The 20054-nt window shown below is 41.1% G+C and overlaps 4 protein-coding genes across 7 annotated transcripts; 1 reads left to right on the plus strand and 3 right to left on the minus strand.

The window, feature by feature from the left end:
- Positions 1–86: 86 nt before the first annotated feature.
- ppp1r3da (protein phosphatase 1, regulatory subunit 3Da) lies at positions 87–2339 on the minus strand. Its single transcript, XM_054768763.1, has 2 exons — positions 1901–2339; positions 87–1552 (listed from the first exon to the last, which is right to left on the minus strand). The coding sequence occupies exon 2, from the start codon at positions 1522–1524 to the stop codon at positions 601–603; it is 924 nt and encodes a 307-aa protein (XP_054624738.1). The 5' UTR covers positions 1525–1552; positions 1901–2339; the 3' UTR covers positions 87–600.
- fam217ba (family with sequence similarity 217 member Ba) lies at positions 2319–6558 on the plus strand. The gene is made up of 4 exons (XM_054768679.1): positions 2319–2767; positions 2844–2943; positions 3818–3882; positions 3955–6558. The coding sequence occupies exons 1-4, from the start codon at positions 2661–2663 to the stop codon at positions 5327–5329; spliced, it is 1647 nt and encodes a 548-aa protein (XP_054624654.1). The 5' UTR covers positions 2319–2660; the 3' UTR covers positions 5330–6558.
- Positions 6372–15323, minus strand: ttll9 (tubulin tyrosine ligase-like family, member 9). 4 transcript variants are annotated; one of them, XM_054768732.1, is made up of 14 exons: positions 15202–15323; positions 12951–13000; positions 12777–12869; positions 12597–12708; positions 10182–10367; positions 9421–9489; positions 9249–9342; positions 9137–9168; positions 8959–9046; positions 8733–8791; positions 8435–8631; positions 8058–8171; positions 7297–7421; positions 6372–7193 (listed from the first exon to the last, which is right to left on the minus strand). In XM_054768732.1, exons 1-14 carry the CDS (start codon positions 15220–15222, stop codon positions 7135–7137), a joined length of 1299 nt encoding a protein of 432 aa, XP_054624707.1. In that variant the 5' UTR covers positions 15223–15323; the 3' UTR covers positions 6372–7134. The 4 variants fall into 4 exon arrangements, with proteins under 4 accessions (XP_054624707.1, XP_054624699.1, XP_054624716.1 ...); XM_054768724.1 differs by having other exon boundaries at positions 9128–9168; XM_054768741.1 differs by lacking the exon at positions 12777–12869 and having other exon boundaries at positions 9128–9168.
- An 856-nt stretch (positions 15324–16179) lies between these two features.
- Positions 16180–19745, minus strand: LOC129177498 (probable tubulin polyglutamylase TTLL9). The gene is given in 12 exon segments (XM_054768711.1): positions 16180–16398; positions 16518–16642; positions 16783–16896; positions 17731–17927; positions 18004–18062; positions 18215–18302; positions 18384–18424; positions 18507–18747; positions 18825–19010; positions 19101–19203; positions 19286–19378; positions 19590–19745. Coding segments are annotated over 12 exon segments (1320 nt in total). The 5' UTR covers positions 19592–19745; the 3' UTR covers positions 16180–16327.
- Between the last annotated feature and the right edge of the window lie 309 nt (positions 19746–20054).

Below are 20054 nucleotides of genomic sequence, written 5' to 3' on the forward strand. Positions count from 1 at the left end.
TATGGTTATTACGGTAATTGTGACGTCACTCTACCACCCATACTTTTTATACTATTGCTGAAAAAGACATCAGAAATGCGATCACATTTTTATTACACAAAATTGCACATTGTTTGTGGTTATTAGCAAATACAAAAAATATAAATGACTTCTGCAGTCGTTCTTCCACGTTTGGCTTACAAAATTATGTGCCACATGTTTCTCTAAACAGAAAAAATAATTTAAAAACATGACTTACCAAATTCCTACCAGTGTTAAACTAGGAATTTATTTTTGGTGAAATAAATATTGAACAAAGGCTCTTTCATTTACACTTAATATATAAAAAAAATAATATTTAGTGAGCTTAATTTCCATTCAGACATGAAAGTGCTTCCACGTGAAGTGCACTATGAAAACAGACAAAAATTATAACTGGGAGCTGTAGTTAGAAACTAATTGAGTGTGTCCACTTCTCTTTTAGTGAGTCTCCGAAGTTAAGAGTTCATTCTGAATCTAGGGTTATAAAAAAATTAATTTGATTGCATTATAATTTTACAAAAATTACAAAGAAGTCATACATTCTCAATAAGTGTGCTTGGTGTTTTTTGTGGCAGCATCCTAAAAAAAGTGAACCATACTGTCCTCACATTCTTTGGGAACAGAATGCTTGTAGTTATGACAAACTAACTTATAATTCTCTCCATCGTTGTTGTCCCAGTATTCGGCTCCACAAACCTTATACTGAATGGCAAACTCTAACACTGCTCCAGGCTGCAGGAATGGAGGAATGGGCAGGTGGAAATGAAACACATCACAACTGAGTTGACCTCCTCCTTCACAGATCTTGGAGCTGGTAGACACCCACGAGGCCTTAGTTTCTGCACAGCTCTTCCACTCCGTAAATGAATAGCGGGCCGTTACAGCTTTCTCAAAATCCAGATTCAGCACTTGGGCGATTCCAATCACACTGAGTTCTAAACACAGGACTCTCTCAAGGCACACTTTGCGCTTACAGAGTCGATGCAAGAATGCAGGATGATCGCCAGGCTGTTGGTCAAAAAGTGGCTTTAAATAAGGCAAGGATATCTCCAAGTGTGTTCCATCTGCCATTTCTGCAGCCATAAGCAATCTAAAGCTAACATGATGTGGCACACATGGTTCCTCTCCCGAATCAAAAAGTTTGATATTCTCCAGGTCTAGGCCCAAAGAGTCAGTAAATCGTACCCCTGTATGTCTGTATTGCCTCTTCTTATCTGTGACAGGTGGAAGAGACTGTGACCGTTGTCGGATGATAGATTTCGGCATAGGCTCACAAGAGGGGGTGTGGAGGTCATGGGGCTTTGGTGAAGGGAATCTGGGACCTGGTGGCCGGATAGGAATTGGCGTCTTCTCTGAACCACTTTTAACTCCCTGTAGCATGTCAGTCAGGTTGATGGTCACGCAGGGTTTTGAAAATACTCTGCAAGAGCTAGACATTGTTGTATCTTGTTCAGAGCTTGAGAGCAAAATCTTCTCTTGTCCAATAAACCAGCCGTTGTCCATGCTGTCAAGGAACAGGTGCCCTGCTCACCTACAAATAACGTTAGGAATCAGTCACTGTCTACATTATTATACTATATTTGCACAACTGACAAAATGCTTCCTTCGTAACTGTCATGTGTGTATCATACAGGTATTGTTGAAGCTGTCGTTTGTGTTATAGTTGTTGCGAACCTACCTGAAATTTCAGGTAGGTTCGCAGCATTAATGCTTCCCTAATGTGTTTCATATATGACATGGTGGACAATATTGTGGCTGCACGTGTGATAACATAACTGCAAACGCAGGAAATAAAAAGGGGGCGTGTATTGAGTACGTGCAAAGCTGCATGTTATGCTAAATTTAAAAGTTCACTAAAGACAGACGTTCGTTGTCTTACCATATGAAGACGTGGAGCGTGGAAATACATCTAAATTTCACGCCGCAGTCTCGGCTTGTACCTCCATGTCCGTGTGTTTGTCTAACACAGCTTGGTGAGCACCTCCATAGCTTAAAAACTCTTAAATTTCCCTGCGCTGACTATCAGCTATGGTGCATCAGCTGTTAGGAAGCTGCACACGAGCCACAGTGCAACTGGGACATGGAGTGATTTTATTCACGTAATGCAGATGTAATCCAAATAAAATCAGTTTTTTCACAAGTGTATCACTCAGCGTCCACGCTAGACCTAACTGTTGTTTACAATCGACAAAGTATATTACCTAAGAGGGCTTTCCTCTTTGATTTGAAAGCGAAGCCTGAATGCTACAACTCCAAGTCCCACAATGCACCTGTACAGTTAACGTCAGTGTGAGCGGCGAGCCAGTCAGCGGCAGGTAAACAAACCTGTCGGACTGGGACTGCGAGCCACACAAAGCGAATTACCCGTATGACGGTGTTATTAAGTCATATACGTCTGCTGTGCCACCGCTTCAGTGGAATCAAAGCCGATGTGTTGCCTCAAAGAAGCACTAAATGGGAAAGACGATAACAACGCGTTGTGTGCAGACAGCTGTCAACACTGACGCAGGATGCACTGCAGCACTTCTCGGAAAATGGATGTTTACACCCTTATTCTCACAGTAGAACATCTGATAATTATTTTCGGCTATAGCGCTACATAATTTTGCAGTCTCAAATGACCACCATCAAACTGCAACATGGGACCCATCATACAGGAGCGTGCAGCATCCACGACACTGAAACGCGTCGTTTCCAAAGAGAAGATCCGGGTGAAAAACACTGAAAATAGCGGACCAAACACCAGGTAGGCCTCACTTTTGTGCCTTTCCATTGCACTTAATGCGATATTAAGACAGTCATGTCCTATCTTGCTTGCACAGTTCAAAGAAGGGTAAGCAGATGAAGAAAGCAGCCGGCCAAACGAAGAGTGGCCTGCCAGGACCAGGTCAGGATAAAAACAACGTGGGAGCAGTGCAGAGGGTAAATGGGTGCCAATATGAAGTACAGTCGTCCCTCGCCACAGTGGTTCGAGTTTCGCGGCTTCACTCTATCACGGTTTTTCAACAATATATTATTAAGCCGCTGTTTCGTAGTTCAATACGGCCTATTAGTAAAAAAATATATATATATATTGAAGCAAATGTTACGCATTTTTCACCTAAATTCAGCATTGTCAAGCATAAAAACAGCTAAATGAACAAAAATACAAATACAAGGAATTAAGAAGCCGCATTAGAATTGTGTGTTCTAACTGTAGTATTCTACATTGGTCACTAGGTGAAAGTAATCGTTCGGTGAGACAAGCAATACACTTGCTTGCGGGAACAACAGGCTTTTATTGCAGGTTTAAATTATCTAACAACAGGCACAATAATAATAATAATAGTTCTAATAATAACAACACGGGTAACTGTTGTGGCCGTAACCCCACCAAAACTCAACTCTGAACCCACGACATCACCTCTGTCCACACGTCTGGAAGACATTTATTACAACACACACAAGCACAAGTCTTAGTTGTCTTAAATGGATTATTTTCTCGAAGTATATCTATTGTATTGGGTAATGTGAATGTAAAGGTGACTATATGGGTGTAATTTCATGTCTAGAGGTCTCTAATAATGTTAAACAACATATTTAGAAGATTGGAAACAGATTTTTTTATGCCATAACTACAAAAATATTCTATTTATAAAGAAGGAATCCTACTTGCGGAAATTCACTTATCACGGTCTTGTCTGGAACCAATTAACTGCGATGGAGGGATTACTGTATACATTAAAATTCTCTTTTGTGTTTGTGCAATTTGCTTGTATTGTAAATAGTCAAGTACTAAAAGAGGTGTCTTTTACAGGGTTCACAGTCAAGGAGTTCCAAGTTGAAAACTTGCACCTCTCGGAATATAAGCAAATTCTCCAGGTATGTGTTGAGAAGGCTGTGTAGGGTACAGTAATCCTCATAAGCTTTTCCTCATGTTTGTGTTTCTCACAGCCCGGCAGAAGAGCGAGATGTCAGACATGTGAACGTGCATAGATGCGAGGAGAGGAGGGTGTCCCACTGCAGCACCCAGCTTCAGCAGAATCATCACAGGGGGGTGGGTAAAAATCGACAAGCTCTGTCTCTGCCCTTGTCCCCTATATCAGGACTACGACACATGCCACAGCACCCGCTAACTCATTGCCCCGCCCCCGTCCTCGAGGCCCTTCAGGAGCCCTACAAGGCTGATGACAGTGATAGTGCCAGCGACCTGTCGGACTCAGAGAGGCTGCCCGTGCTGCCATCGCCTTGTACTCCCTGCACACCGCCTCATTTAAATCTCAGAGCTGAGGTCATTAACTCCAACGACTTTCCACCGGACATCCCAGGACCGCATGAGAATGGTAGTGATGAAGACAAGAACAAGTGTGAGATGACCACCCACTCTTACCCAGACTTTTTGCCTCCACCCTTCAACACCTGGAGCCTGAGACAGCTTGCATTGTTTCTTCATACGGAGGGTCGTGGTGCTCCCAGGCCCAAGCCAGTAGGACCTTTGGAGAGGTTCCTGGAGAGACTACTGCAGCTTGAGTGGCTCCAGATTCAAACAGTGCAAGCAGAAAGCAGCCGTCCACCTGGGAGACACATGGTCACTACAGGGCCCTCACCCAGACCTCACACAGCTCCATCATCACGACTTAATTCCCCAAAAGGGGCGCGACACAGCCAGCGAGCCTTCCCATGTGTCATCAATCCGCCATCTCCTGCTTCTTCTACCGCCCAACACCAGCTCTCCCGCCTACCAGTTTGCCCACACTGTCACATTCGCTATCCACTGTGCAATGGGAGTTGTTCAGCCTACGCCTACCAGAGCCACTCTCGTCTCAGCCCACTGCTCGAGCGAAGAACCCGACGGGGGGCGCCCATGAAGAGGAGTTGCAGCGAGACGCAAGAAGCTGCCAAAGAAGGTAGGAGCCAAGGAACACAAGGTGGAGGTGGAGCCCAGATCCCAGTGAGTCCCTCAGCAGGAAGGAACCATCTCAGGCACATGGAGGCAACAGGCAATGCCCGAAAGCAACCACAGGAATCTGGAACGAACCCACATGGTAGAGGTCAGATGAGGAAGAGCCGAGTCAGAGCTAACTCCGAGACCGATGTTAAGAAGGATCCCAGTGCGGTCAAAGCAGTCGGAGCAGAGAAAAGTGTTCTAGGGTCAAGTAAGAAAGAGGCCCTCACCTCGAAGAAATTAGAGAAGGACTGGCAGAGGACGGCGGCAGGAGGTCAGACATCAAAGACCGCCGTGAAAAGAGCTGCTAAAGAAACACAGTCCCTCCCCAAGGCTCCACTTGGTGGTGGCAAAACAAAAAATGCCCACTCTGCTGCAAAGTAACGATTCTAGTTCTACAATGCTTTATTCTGCGATCACTTGGCACTCTAGCTCGAACCTTTGCTTGCTTTCTGTGTAATACTAACGTGTTATAATGTTATGCCACAGTCCAAATCACTTTCAAGAGTTTGAGCAGCTATGTAACAATATAACCATCGGGACTTTAAAGCACATTACATGAAACAGTAATTTAAGATCACAATGTTGCAATGCGTAACACAGTGTCCTCCAGAACTTGAATACAGTACTCAGCTTCACGCAAATGGAACCAAACTGCACAGCATAGTTATTTATTATGCTACTAATGTTGAAAAATAAAATAAAATTGTCATCTAGTGGCCAGCTTTCAGCATAAGTAATCCATGGTTAAGGTTACCAGCAACTGATATATTTCCACCACTAAATATGATAAGACATCCATCACTAGTAGAGGTCTTAATGTAGAAAATGTCTTTGTTTTCAATGCTTTATTGTTCTCTATTTTTTATTTATTTTATGTTGCCTCACTTTGCTCTTTGGTGCCTCATTTTTAAGATGTGTACTTTGAGTTACTGCATCTTTGTCTGAGAAGCAGGTTTATGAATAAATGACAGCATGCTGCAGGAAAGTGCTTGTTTCAGATGTGCAATAGTTTTACATTTTTGTTAAAAAGGGCTTTTAGTGTATTAACAGCGTGGATTGTTGTCTATGAAAAATGAAAAGTATTTTGCATAGACCTGAGCTCTGGCATAATTACAGACTGTGTAATGTTTGCTATCAATATAAATGCATATTTTTCCAAATTTTATACACCATAGTTATATATTTATGTACGTGTTGTGGTGGATCATTGTCATTGTTATGTTTACATTGTCATACATCATAAAAATATTTAGTAAAAGACAAAACAAAACAGAATGTCTACTGTGCTGTATCATTGTGATTAAAAAACGGGAACATTGGTAATACACACCACTCGATAGGTAATACACACAACTAAACACCACTCGTACATTGCGATGTACGGTTGGAGTCTTCAGAACATGTTTTACAATAGTTCTTCAGGACATGTTTTACAATAGTGCATCCATGTGTTTTACCACATTTGCTTGAGTCAAATTGTAAAGAGATATGCATTGAGATATGTGTGAACTATCAAAGCCCTGTGATGCATGGCAGAAACATTGTGGTTATATTTCTTTAATGGTGAAAGTAAATAGTTGTTTGACATTGAAATAAACTGCACAGAAGTGTTCCATTGGCTGCTTATATGAACAAATGAAAAAACTTGGTGCTGTGCTCCTAATAGTTTTTATTACAAATATTAAGCTTTACCCTCCAGCGTCTTAAATATCCTGAATTTTAGTCTTATTCAGTTTATCAATTACCAGAGTAAAGTACTGTACACCATTGATTCTCAACTGGTGGGTTGTGACCCAAAATTGAGCAGTTTTCAGTGGGTTGCATGGGGGGAAAAAATGTAATGACCCAATATCTATGACTGAACCTTGCGTTCTTGTCTGTGCCATTCACGTGCTACGCCGCCACAAGGTGTGTGGTATGTTTATGGGCGACTTTGTTAAACTTGAGCGGGACGGGAAGGACATGGAGTGGGGACTTAACATGCCATTCGTCCGGCACATAGCTGCAGATATCTGCTGGACATGTGTTATTGAGGGGCGATGGTGGGTCCCGCAGCCAAACCAGTTGAGAACCACTAACTTGACAGACTCATAAGTATTCAAATATGACCCAGCATGTAAACCTACTTGCAGAAATGATAGAGACCTTAATGCCCAATCTGCCATATTAACTTCTTTTGTAGAACATCAAACCTTCTGGGCTGGAATTTGTTTAAAAATCTGGTTTTCCCTGTCATTCATACATCCTGCAAAAAAAGAACATACAAAAGTGTAACGGACTGTATGATAGCATATTATTGACACATTGTAAAACAGTAAGGCATGAATCCTTAAAAAGTGGTACCTTACCCAAATATGTGTTGGCTCTTAAACATGAACAACCAAATACTTCTGGGTCAGCATCCTCTCTATAGACAGGCCCATCATTCCACATGAGATCATATCCACCCACCCTCTTCTCCTTTCCAGTCAACCTAAGGAGGTGCAACACTGTTAATGTGTGCAGTATAGTCAATCTCCCATTCATAACTGTATAAGGCCGAGGTCGCATGCAAAAAATGCAAGAAACGCACAAAGGGCGTGCGTGTAACGTGCTGATTTTCGAGCCGCAGACTGGCCATAGATAGGCTCCACAGGTTCTATGTCATGTCAAACAAATTCTACGAGCGCTTATGTTTTTTTCAGGTTGCAAGACAAACTTACGCACTTTGTACGTCTTCGTGCTTCGTCAATACGGCCATCGTGTGTCTTTTGTACATTTTGCTGGTGTCAGGTGTGGGCAAATATATATTTTTTTGTACGTTGCACTTGCGGACTCTGTAGGTGTGCCATGCGGCACTCATGCACCCCACATATGTAATTAGTGCGGCCAATGCACTTTCAGATATTTCATACATCCTCCATGCATGACTCCTTCATGGTCACCACATCGCCGTTCTCCACAAACAAAAAAACGCAGCAATTTGGGGAACGCCAAAAATCACACGGCCAAGAAAAACGTACGTCCGGTTGTGTGCTGGGCTATACATGGAATGACCAAAGCAGACCATATCATATTAATATAATGAATGTCAGCAATGCTTCTACTGCCACAGACAAAAGTTATTTACCTTCTTTCCATATCCACAATATTTACAGTATCTTCCAATAATCTGTACTTCATGTCATAATCCTCTTGACTACTGGGTGCAAGCGATGGAAAGGCATTGACCTCAATCAACCACCTGCAATAAGATGACGGATGATGCCATTGGACAAATGTTTAAGATGACGGGTGATGTCATTGGATGTCATTAGTATTATCAAGCAGCATTAGTTTATAATGGAGAGTCAAGTGGAATGGAAAACTAACATTTCAGTAAAATCATGTTAGATAAACAATGTCAAAGTCCAGATAATTATTTTACAATAGTAATACATAGTTTGGAAAGCCTAAAGTCAGCACTAAATCAAGCCCTATAAATGTTTGCTTTGTATTTAAACTCACGGTTTGAGGTTCTCATCCAGCATAATGTCATAGCCATAGAGTTCAAAGCAGTGTTTGTCGTTTATAATGATTTTCTGCACACTCTGTAGACTGATGATGATAATGTTATCCATCTCTTTGAAGAGAGTTTCTACCATCTGTCTCCCATGCTTTGCAGTCAGATACATACGGAGCTTCTGGAGCTTCCATTTACATCCCTATGTAGAGACAAGCACAAGGTCGGGTTATAAGGTAGGGGTATAAAACTGGTATGAAGATTTTCACTGATATAATGTGATGTTACCATGAAGTGACTCACCTTTTCAGGATCATAGTCAGGAGCTGTTTTTTGAACAGCCACATTAGTGAGATGTACATCTGCAAAAAGACACTAAGGAAGCTTCAGGAACTTGGGATTTATGAATGCTCAACTTGTACAGGGAATGAGCAGTATATTAAAATTAAAACATAAAAGCCACACAATTAATATAAACATACTGCATCAACATTTAATTACAAACTGAACAACTTTGCAAAAAGGATACATTTGTCATCAATACTATTTAGGCAGAAACGTGTGCTTGAGAGGCGTGCAAAGCCCTCACGATAAAGCCATGCCTTCAAGGGAAAATACTGAGCCACAATATTAGATATTAGATGCTATAAAATGTACAATTAAAATAGAATATGGACTTCACAAATGTATTTACATACTGATGTTACCATCACATAGACCCTCAGATCGAACTTCCTGCCTATGGAGACAATCTGAATTAGGAATAACATTTTGTTTTACTTCTTCCGATAAACAAGTATTTTTGAGTCAGTGAATTACCACCAAGCAGGTAGGGGTTCTCAATATAACGCTGTGCCACATAGCTTTCCACTTGAGCTGCATCTTTCTGCTCCTTTGAGCGGGTGCCATCATGCTGAAACACAAAGTTGTCAAACATATTATATCATGTTTGCTGGTCCATATGTTCTTATTTAAAATGAACACACATAACCTTCCTCCAATCCATGATGTCTTTCAGTTTCTTAAAAAGGAAGATGCCTGCGCCTTGAGATTTTGCAGCCTGTAAAAACATACAAGAAAGTGGTTTGGCCATTCATGCCGAGTACAGCTGAAAAAATTATCGGGGTCTCCCTTCGACCATGCTGTGTTCCTTAGGAGATGAAAAGTTATATAATGAATTAAATTAGAATTACGCAAGGCCTATGCCATTATAAGAGACCCCTCCACCCGTACTTGGTCTCTTCACCCCAACGGTTTAGGTCACTCACAGTACCAAAATGTTTTGGTCACGGTTTAGGTTCAGTTTCTGTGCTTTTTTGTGCATAAAGACAACTTTTTTTCTCTCAAAATTCTCACTTTGTTTTTGCTTGTCAGCAAAAAATGCATTTTGCAGCAAAAAAAGTATCACTAGTGTAGGGTCCTTCATACCGACCGCTGTCAGGCTCTACAACACCTGTACCACCTGAACCATGTTGTAGTCATTATGTATTCTTTACACTGTATTCTTTACTTGCGTATCTTGCTTGCTGCTGTAACAAGTGAATTTCCCCGCTGTGGGATAAATAAAGTACAAATACAAATACAAATACTGAATACTAGGGGTGCCACAGTATTTGTAGCACCTTGGGCCATACAAAACAATCATTCAGCTGTATGCAGAGGAAGGACAATAAAGCTTGATTCTGATTCTTTAAATCAGCATAGTAGTCATTTTTATATTATTACACTGGATTCCATCTGTGATCAACTAACCGGCTTCATGATCCAGGTGCTGCCAGGGTTTCTTTTGAACTCCTCCACAAAGAGATGATACTCATTAGGCAGTGCAAAACTGCAGGGAAAAAAATCACATTTGGAGCCATTTGTGCAGCTGGCCTCCCTTTCCAGAGTCCTTTTGTATCTTTTCAGGTTTTTTAACAGAAAGTCTTTGCGGGTCAGCTGAAACATAAAAAGCATAATTAAATTACTTGAAGTGTTCCTGTCACCAAAACATGTTAATCGTGTTATTTTCGCCATGAAAAATAACATTGAAAGACATATTTTCTGTGTTCGATGTGTGCTTGAATGTTTAAATACTTACCCTTTTTAACACTTTTTGTCACTGAAACCTGAGATTGGAGAAGAAGGACCCGAAGTTTTGTCGAGAACCCTCCCGCCCGGAAATGCTCAAGGAATATATTGGATTCTATATTGTTGCGGTACAGTTTTGAGAGTTGAATTTCTGTTGTTTGTTATATATTCTTTTATAATATGCCCGCTAGTTGTGTGGAAGGCTTTTGCACAAACACTCGAGGAGACAGCGTACGCCTGTTCAGATTTGCAAAAGATGGCATTTGAGGTGTGAAATTCTTTGGTATTGTATTTCAGCACATTTAGAGGCCAGTTGTTTTGATACTGCGCCTCAGATAAAGGAAAGTTTGGGACTGACTGTGTATTACTAGAGAGTGTTCCTACTACCATCAGCTGTCGACTATCTTTTCTCGACTAAGACTGGGGAAGACACAACCATTGACTCAGATGGAAATAAACAAAAAGTCAAAAACCCAGAACATGTTCGACCGTGGCAGTGTGGCAATCAATGTTCCACCTAATTTTTTAAGCGTCTGAGCATACACACAAATAACCTCGGCATTCTCAAGGCATTCAATTGATCGCAACTAGGCTGTTCAGGTTGTCTTAGAAGATGTTTCGCCTTTCATCTGACCAGGAGCTTCAGTTTATGCTTACACCAGAGACACGACACCCCATTGCATAAAATGCAATATGAAATATTAATAATCAGGCCAACATTAGCACACGGAAATGTCACCGCAATATATTTATGTTTAAATGGATAAGTGTTCAAATGTGAAAGCTGTGCAATGTGGAGCGTTGATAAATGAAAAGGCTAGTAGGGTGTAGTTAGTATAATAAGTGTTAAGTGTTATGATCAGTGTTAACTTGCCCATTACAATGCTCAGCATTATTCTGTCAGCGGTCCTCCCTCGCTCTATTGGCGGTGACAGTGTTGCTTTTAGCAGTCATAATCTTTGGGGAACTCCTCACAATGTTCATAATAATTACATACTCATTTTTTGTAAAATACACTGGCTGGGATCACTTCACTTTTCAGCGGAAGTAGAATAATATAACGCCTAACACACCCATTCATGTGAACGTGCACTTAACACAAAGCCGAAAACCGGACTTGACAAAGTAAATTGATAGCCACCGTCGCAGGACCAATTGAGTCTGATTGATGTTGGGTTTTGTTGAGTTACATCTTGAGGAAAAAGCCTCGGTTTGTTGAGCCACATTGACTAGGCAGTGTTTGTCATTGTGTCGTATGTTGTCACCCCTGTCACTTGCTGAGGTGCATTGCAAAAGTGTACAGAATAAACTGTTGTGTTTATTTCACTTACAGTTCAGCTTGGATTTTATTTTGTGTGTTGCATGGATTTGCGCTGAGGATGCAGCGTGCGATTGCGCACATGTGCAGCTTAGAGAGAACATTGGTGCCAAGGTGGCAGTAAGTAAATCCATCCAATTTTTTCTCCGATATATCTTCTGCAAATCTTAAAATAATAACATGGGTTTTCATGCCAAATTGCTGGGCTAAACAGCGATCGCTGTCAGTCGTCTTGTGTCTTGCGCCCCATTTGTCAGTGTCAGTAAGTAAATCCATAGTTTTCGTACTAGCATTGTCTATGAATCTTAGAATAATATGGGTTTTCATGCCAAATTTCAGGGCTAGATAAACAGCGATTGGTACTCACTGTCTTGTATCTTGAAGTCAATCTGTCAGTGTCAATCACTGCAATTCAAATAACATACCTGTTGTGGCAGAGTTTTTGTAGGTGTTATTCCATACTCATCGGAACACATTGTTGTGAATATTTCACTTTCTTTGCTTTGCTGTGTGCCCATGGCTGTGTTTGTCTGCTCCTCGACATGACGTCACAGCCAAGATGGCGGCAGTTCAGAAAACTCGCCAAGGGGGCGTTTGAAAATCACAACTTCACTCGGGTTTTATAGTTGTTTGCTGGGGGGTGCCAGTAGTTTGACAAAAATGTTTTATTACGCCAGTACTTTCATTTTTTTATTGCTTTTTTCTAACTTTTTGGTGACATGAACACTTTAAAGCTGTTGATTAAAGAGGTAAAATAAGTAAGGCATGTGCTCTCTCACCTCATAATGGTTGCGAAAGTGGTTGATCCTTGCATGTTCCTCCATGTATGAATGATCAAAATTCTCCCTGAGCCAGCCTACTTCACACCATTGGAAGTCCCATTCACCATCACTGTGAGAAAAAGAACAGACACAATAACAAACCACAATGATGATATTTCCACACAATGCTGTGCTTACTCTTTGACTTCTACCCAGCCTGGCCTTTGTTTCAAGACATCATGTATGGTACCAAGGAGGCCACATTTGTAATACACAACACATCTTCCCTCCCTGGAAACACATCACTATGTTCAGATCCCATGTGTACATCCTAAAAATAAATCTATAAAAAATACTTCAAACATTACCCACCACTTCTCAGTTGGCTTTCTACAATCGTTGAAAGTTTTGCACACTGATGTCTGCAAATGTAGGAAAGGAAAAAGGAAAAACAAAATTAAGGCTCAATCACAAAATACCATACAAAAATGAAAGACAATATAGAGACTTAATTTGTTGGGATAATAAAGACACAGGGTAGATGTGACATTAAGTTAACATAAATCATCTATCCTCTGAGGTGTATAATATAAAGCTAACAACTGCTTTGAGCTGTCATCGTCATAATAAAGGTAACATTTCATTCCATTGTCTTCCGCTTATCCGGGTCGCGGGGGCAGCAGTCTCAATAGGGAAGTCCAGACTTGCCGGTCCCCTGCTACCTTTTCCAGTTCCACCGGAAGGACGCCAAGGCGTTCCCATGCTACCTGTGAGACATAATCCCTCCAGCGTGTCCTAGGCCTGCCCCAGGGCCTTCTCCCGGCTGGGCATGCCACCTCACCAGGGGAGGCGTCCGGGAGGCATCCGGACTAGATGACCGAGCCACCTCAACTGGCTCCTCTCGATGTGAAGCAGCAGCGGCTCTACTCTGAGCTCCTCACCCTATCTCTTAAGGTGAGTCCAGCCACCCTATGCAGGAAACTAATTTCAGCCGCTTGTATCCACGATCTCGTTCTTTCGATCCTCCCAAACCTCATAACCATAGATGAGGGTGGGAACATAGATCGACTGGTAAATTGAGAGCTTTGCCTTCCAGCTCAGCTCTCTCTTCACCACGACAGTCTGGTTCAGCGACCGCATTACTGCAGACGCCGCGCCAATCCGTCTGTGGACCTCACACTTCATCCTTCCCTCAATCGTGAACAAGACCCCGAGATACTTGAACTCCTGCGCCTGGGGCAAGACTCCCAACGCTCCCAACCCGGAGGTTGAAATCCACCCCTTTTCGACTGAGAACCATGGCCTCGGATTTGGAGGTGCCGAGTCTCATCCCAGAAGCCTCACACTCAGCTACAAACCGCCCCTGTAAACACTGAGGGTCACAGCTGATGAGGCCATCAGGACCACATTATCTGCAAATAGCAGAGAAGAGATGCAAAGGCCCCCAAACTGGACCCTATCGACTCCTTGGCTGCACCTACAAATTCTTCCATTTCTGTCCATAAAAATTATGAACAGAATCGGTGACAAAGGGCAGCCTTGGCGGAGACAACTTCTTAAAAAGGGGGACCACCACTCCTGCCAATCCAGAGGTACTGTTCCCGACTTCCATGTAATGTTGAAGAAACGTATCAGCCAAGGCAGTCCCTCAACAGTCAGGCAACACAAGAACAGAAAAATTATGACTAAATACATCCATTCTTTTTCTATGCCGCTTATCCTCATAAGGGTGCCGCGCATCCTGGAGCATATCCCAGCTGACTTCGGGCAAGAGGCGGGGTACACCCTGGACTGGTCGCCAGCCAATTGCAGGGCACATATAGACAAACAACCATTCACACTCACATTCATACCTATGGACAATTTAGAGTCACCAATTAACCTAACACGCATGTTTTTGGATGTGGGAGGAAACCGACGCACACACGGGGAGAACATGCAAACTCCACACAGAGTGTGGCCAACAACGTATGCCCAACGGAGATTCGAACCCAGATCTTCCCGATCTCCTGACTGTGTGGCCAAGATGCTAACCACTCCGTGCGGCCATGACTAAATACAACATTACTTAATTTGTTATAACTTAAGATTTTAGGTCATTTCTAAGTTATATTGAATATATTCAAATCAATCAAAAATTTTGACTAAATACAACAGTACTTAATGTTTACAATTTAAGATTTTAGTTATCATAACTCATTAAAATCAAAGTATATAAAAATACAAACAATAATAGTTGACTTGCAATATAGTAACGTTATTAAAAATTTAGAAGGCAACCTGATTACTTGGCGTATTAAATGTTGCTAGTATGATCTACAGAGGCTAACTGCTGTGTGAGGTGTTTACAATAATAATTTAATATACATAAATACGTCTATCCAGCATCACTAAAGTTTTAGTATTTTATTTTACCAAAACATAAGACACAATAGTAGTTGATGTCAAGTGCTGTATCAGCATATATTAGTCGTGTTTTTTTATATTTAACACAACTACGTTTGCTTTCCAGTGACTCATCTCAACTTTGCTAAATAGCGAAGTTTGCTAATAACGTCGTTCATAATCTTAGCTCTACTGACATCAAAGATCACATGAAAGCTTAGATCACATAAAATCTTACCTTATTCTTTGACAGTGACATCGATGTGATGGGACTGATTTATAAAACGTATGAAACGTAAGGGGACAATTTTCAGTGCAGATGCTGTTGTCAAGGTAACACAACACAACAGCATAGTTGTCACACTCTACTTCCGGTATTTCCTGGGAACTTCCGCTTTATTCGGAAACTACTAGGTAAACAGGAAAAGGAAAGTTTAGAATAAATATGATACATTAAAAAATAACGCACATACATGACTATAAATGTATTAAATTCTTGTGTTTTTAATATCACAAAAACCCGTAAACCTTATTCAATCTGACAAAATCATACTGTAGTATTTTCAAATGTGATAGCACAATTGTCCACTTTAAGTCATCCTGGGTTTTTTTGTTTTTTGTTTTGTTTTTGTGTCTAATTTTTAATGTTGCCAGCCAAGTGCTGGTACTTGGGAAAAGTAACTTTAATAACTTTACTTTGGGCAATGTAACATACAGTATGTTCCAGTAAGTTCAACTGTGTGAACAAATAATGACAACTATAGCAACAAACATGGTTTACTTGTCTATTATTACATTGGGAGTCACTGATGAACTAGCAGACTCACCTGACTTCAGTTGTAGGCAGTGTGAGAACAGTTACCACTCAGTGATTGTGTGTGGATGTGAGTGTTGTCCGTCTCCATATTTGTCATGTGGTTGACTGGCGAACAGGCCAGCATAGATTGTAGTCCTCATGTAGTCAAGGGACAGGCTTCAGCTGCCTGTGACCCTGAACAGGTCAATCAGTACAAAATGAATAAATGGATGGATATACATTGGTATCTGTAATGAACTTTAAACTTCCCAGTGTCATAACGGAGGGTCAATTCCTCAAGCCTTCCTATTCATCCGTGCAAACTATCCGCCATTACCGCCTGCCTTGACTGCTTTCCAGCACCAGTTCTCCCTCCTCCCATCTTGTCAACACTATCACTTTCTTCTTGTGCAGTGTTTCCTGCCTACGCCAACACCAGCACTACTCACGACTCACCCACTGCTTGAGTGTAGAACAAATAGTAGTCAATGTGGCAAATATGATTTATTTTATTCATCACATAAAGCAAACATACAGTCTACTATACAATTATAATCCAATGATCAGTTTACATCCTCTTCTGGCATGTAAATGGTTTAAGAAGCCAATTGAGCTGGCTTCCCCTATTATTTGCACACCCTGCAAAAACAAATCGAAACAAAAAAAAGCATACTTTCGCTGATAAAGAATGATTACATATTTTTGTGCCGTGCCCTGCAACACAGTGTAAACAGTTCTAACCAAATGAGCTGCCTTACCCAAGTATGTGTTGGCTTTTAAACACGAACAGCCGAATATTTCTGGGTCAACATCCTCTCTATAAACAGGCCCATCATTCCACATGAGATCATATCCGCCTACCCTCTTCTCCTTCCCAGTCAACCTAACATGGTACAGCATTGTTAATGTCTATAGAAAAACATTTTTGTAATGTTATCAATTTCAAACTGGTCATTAGCTTTGTATATACTGTATATATATTTTTTTACAAAATAAACATCACGGCTCATTATAGATATTTACCTTCCTTCCATATCCACAATATTTACAGTATCTTCCAGCAAGCTGTACTTCATATCGTAATCCTCTTGACTACTGGGTGCAAGTGACGGTGAGGCATTGACCTCAATCAACCACCTGCATGGAAATATGGAGTGGCATCACTAAACCAGAGATCATCCATCCATCCATTATCTATGCCGCTTCTCCTCATTCGGGTTGCGGGAGTATGCTGGAGGCTACCCCAGCTGACTTTGGGCAACAGACGGGGTAAACCCTGGACTGGTTGCCAGCCAATCGCAGGGCACATATAGACAAACAACCATTCACACTCACATTCATACCTATGGACAATTTAGAGTCGCCAATTAACTTAACATGCATGGTTTTGGAATGTGGGAGGAAACCGGAGTACCTGGAGAAAACCCTCACACGCACAGGGAGAACATGCCAACTCCACACAAAAAATGCCCAGCGGAGATTCGGTCTCCAGACTGTGACTGTGTGGCCAACATGCTAACCACTAAACCACCGTGCGGGCGCCAGAGATCATAATCTATGGAAAATAGCAAGCAATTCAGTAAGGGTTGATAGTATAAAATGTATGTAATAAGATGTGAATATAAAAAAGAGACATGGTCATTAATATTTGACAGCAGGATCATTGACAATAGTCAGTCAGTTTGCCAAATACATTGTTACTCATATTTGGTTTCATTTCTGACATTTCTGACACCATCAAGTTTTACTACTTTGTTTTTAAAACATGCAGCTGAGTAATAAAAATAGCCAATGTTTGCTTGTCTCTGTGTGAGCATGTTTTCCTGTGCATATGCATGTACCTGTCTGTGCATGTATACTTGTATGTGTACATAAAACATCCATGCCTCAGCGAGTGTCAGTGAGTACAGCTGCTGATGCAGTGCCGGCATGCGTAAAAAACAAACACAAACGTGTTGTATTCAAACTCACGGTTTGAGGTTCTCATCCAGCATAATGTCGTAGCCATAGAGTTCAAAGCAGTGTTTGTCATTTATAATGATCTTCTGCACACTCTGTAGACTGCTGATGAAGATGTTATCCATCTCTTTGAAAAGAATTTCTACCGCCTGCCTTCCATGTTTTGCCGTCAGATACATACGGAGTTTCTGGATCTTCCATTTACATCCCTATGTAAAGGCGGACGCAAGCCTTTAGGGGGGGAAAAAAAACAAGGTTTTGCTGTGTTCACGTGAAAAGGCTCACCTTTTCAGGATCATAGTCAGGAGCTGTTTTTTGAACAGCTACATTAGTGAGATGCACATCTGTAAAGAGGCAACTAAGGAGGATTTAGGAAGTTGTCTGTGAACACTGTCTGTGAATGAGTAGTATGTTAAAATTAAAAACTGAGCACCACACAATTAACAAACATATCATCATTAAAGTGGATCCTGATATAAATTTTCAAAAAGGATACACTTGTCATCAATACTATTCAGGGAGAAACGTGTGCTTGAGAGGCGTGCAAAGCCCTCACGATAAAGCCATGCCTTCAAGGGGAAATACTGAGCCACAATATTACATATAAGATGCTATAAAATGTGCAGCTTAAATAGAATATTGACTTCACAAATGTATTTACATACTGATGTTACCATCACGTAGACCCTTAGATCAAACTTCCTGCCTATGAAGACAAAATCTAAATAAGCAATCAAGTATCCGTTTACTTCTTCTAATAAAAGTGTATTCTTGAGTCAGTGAATTACCACCAAGCAGGTAGGGGTTCTCAATATAACGCTGTGCCACATAGCTTTCCACTTGAGCTGCATCTTTCTGCTCCTCTGAGCGGGTGCCATCATGCTGAAGCACAAAGTTGTCAAACATATTATATCATGTTTGCTAGTCCATACGTTCTTATTTAAAATGAACACACGTAACCTTCCTCCAATCCATGATGTCTTTCAGTTTCTTAAAAAGGAAGATGCCTGCGCCTTGAGATTTTGCAGCCTGTGAAAACATACAAGAGATCAGTTTTTCTTTACGAGATCATTCATTGGAGTGGATTCCATCTGTGATCAGCTAACCGGCTTCATTATCCAGGTGCTGCCAGGGTTTCTTTTAAACTCCTCCACAAAGAGATGATACTCATTCGGCAGTGCGAAGGTGCATGGGAAGAAATCACATTTTGAACCTTCCATGCAGCTGGCATCCCTTTCTAGATTTTTTTTGTAGCGTTTCAGGTTTTTCAACATAAAATCTTTGCGAGTCAGCTGAATCATAAAAACACAGAAAACCATACATACATCATTATAAACTGCAGATTGTGGTGACAAAATTAAGAGTGACACATAATCCCTCACCTCATAATGGTTGCGAAAGTGGTTTACTCTTACGTGCTCCTCCATAAACAAATTCTCCCTGAGCCAGCCCACACCACACCAGTGGAAGTCCCATTCACTATCACTATAAGACACAATGACACCACAAAAATGGCACAAAAGCTGATGTGTCATGATGTTATCATGACTATGTAAAGGCCACTCACTCTTTGACTTCAATCCAACCTGGTCTTTGTCTCAAAACATCCTGTATGGGGCCAGGTTGGCTGCATTTGTAGCGCACAACACATCTTCCCTCCCTGAAAAAAAAAAAAAAATTCACAGAATCTGTTAATGCAACCAATGATATACACAATGTCTTAAAAAATACTGATCAATTTAACATGTTATAAGCAGAGGACTTTAGGCTGGTCAACACTTCTAACTCTGTTTAAAATTGTGTGCTTTTGTCATTGTTAGTTGATGTTTCAACAATCACGACAACATACCAACATTAAATCACTCACTTACATGGTTCCTTTCTCTTTAATAACTAGCTAGAAAGACCAACTAGTAGTAAGACCAACTAGGCTTATTAAATCGTTGAAAGGGTCTAATACATAATTTTAAATGGTCTTCTTTGGAATTGTTCCAAATTACAAATACGATATGACATCTTCCATGTAATAAAACGTTACAAAAACTGAACTGAGGAAGACAACTTTCGCACGTAGTGAGCGGTAAGTCATCCTCGCAAACTAGTTTCAAAGACCCGCCTACAAACAAAAGTCACGTGACTAATAACGTACGTCATATTGTGGGAAAAGTCGTTGTTCCCTCACCAGACGACCCTTAAAAGACAGTTTCAAAGAAAGGTGTCACTCGCGTAACTGTCTTTCTATACAGCCAGAATAATGTGTCAAAATGTTGTTGCCCCGTGGCTACCTTAAAAACGATACAGTTCACGACCAGCACTTGAAAGCACCATATCTGTAT

This window comes from Dunckerocampus dactyliophorus, chromosome 1 (genome assembly GCF_027744805.1).
Source record: "Dunckerocampus dactyliophorus isolate RoL2022-P2 chromosome 1, RoL_Ddac_1.1, whole genome shotgun sequence".
Taxonomy (NCBI): Eukaryota; Metazoa; Chordata; class Actinopteri; order Syngnathiformes; family Syngnathidae; genus Dunckerocampus; species Dunckerocampus dactyliophorus.

Bases quoted from the DNA above. Each gene is read 5' to 3' on its own strand.
- ppp1r3da (XM_054768763.1), bottom strand. From the start codon at position 1,524: ATGGACAACGGCTGGTTTATTGGACAAGAGAAGATTTTGCTCTCAAGC.
- ttll9 (XM_054768724.1), bottom strand. From the start codon at position 15,222: ATGTCACTGTCAAAGAATAAG. The intron at 9,490-10,181 runs GTTAGTTGATCA...ATGTTTTTACAG, and splicing joins GCACCTGGATCATGAAGCCG to GCTGCAAAATCTCAAGGCGC. The intron at 7,422-8,057 runs GTAAATAACTTT...GCACCTCCTTAG, and splicing joins ATTGTGGATATGGAAAGAAG to GTTGACTGGAAAGGAGAAGA.
- fam217ba (XM_054768679.1), top strand. From the start codon at position 2,661: ATGGGACCCATCATACAGGAGCGTGCAGCATCCACGACACTGAAACGC. The intron at 2,768-2,843 runs GTAGGCCTCACT...TTGCTTGCACAG, and splicing joins AATAGCGGACCAAACACCAG to TTCAAAGAAGGGTAAGCAGA. The intron at 2,944-3,817 runs GTAAATGGGTGC...TGTCTTTTACAG, and splicing joins ACGTGGGAGCAGTGCAGAGG to GGTTCACAGTCAAGGAGTTC.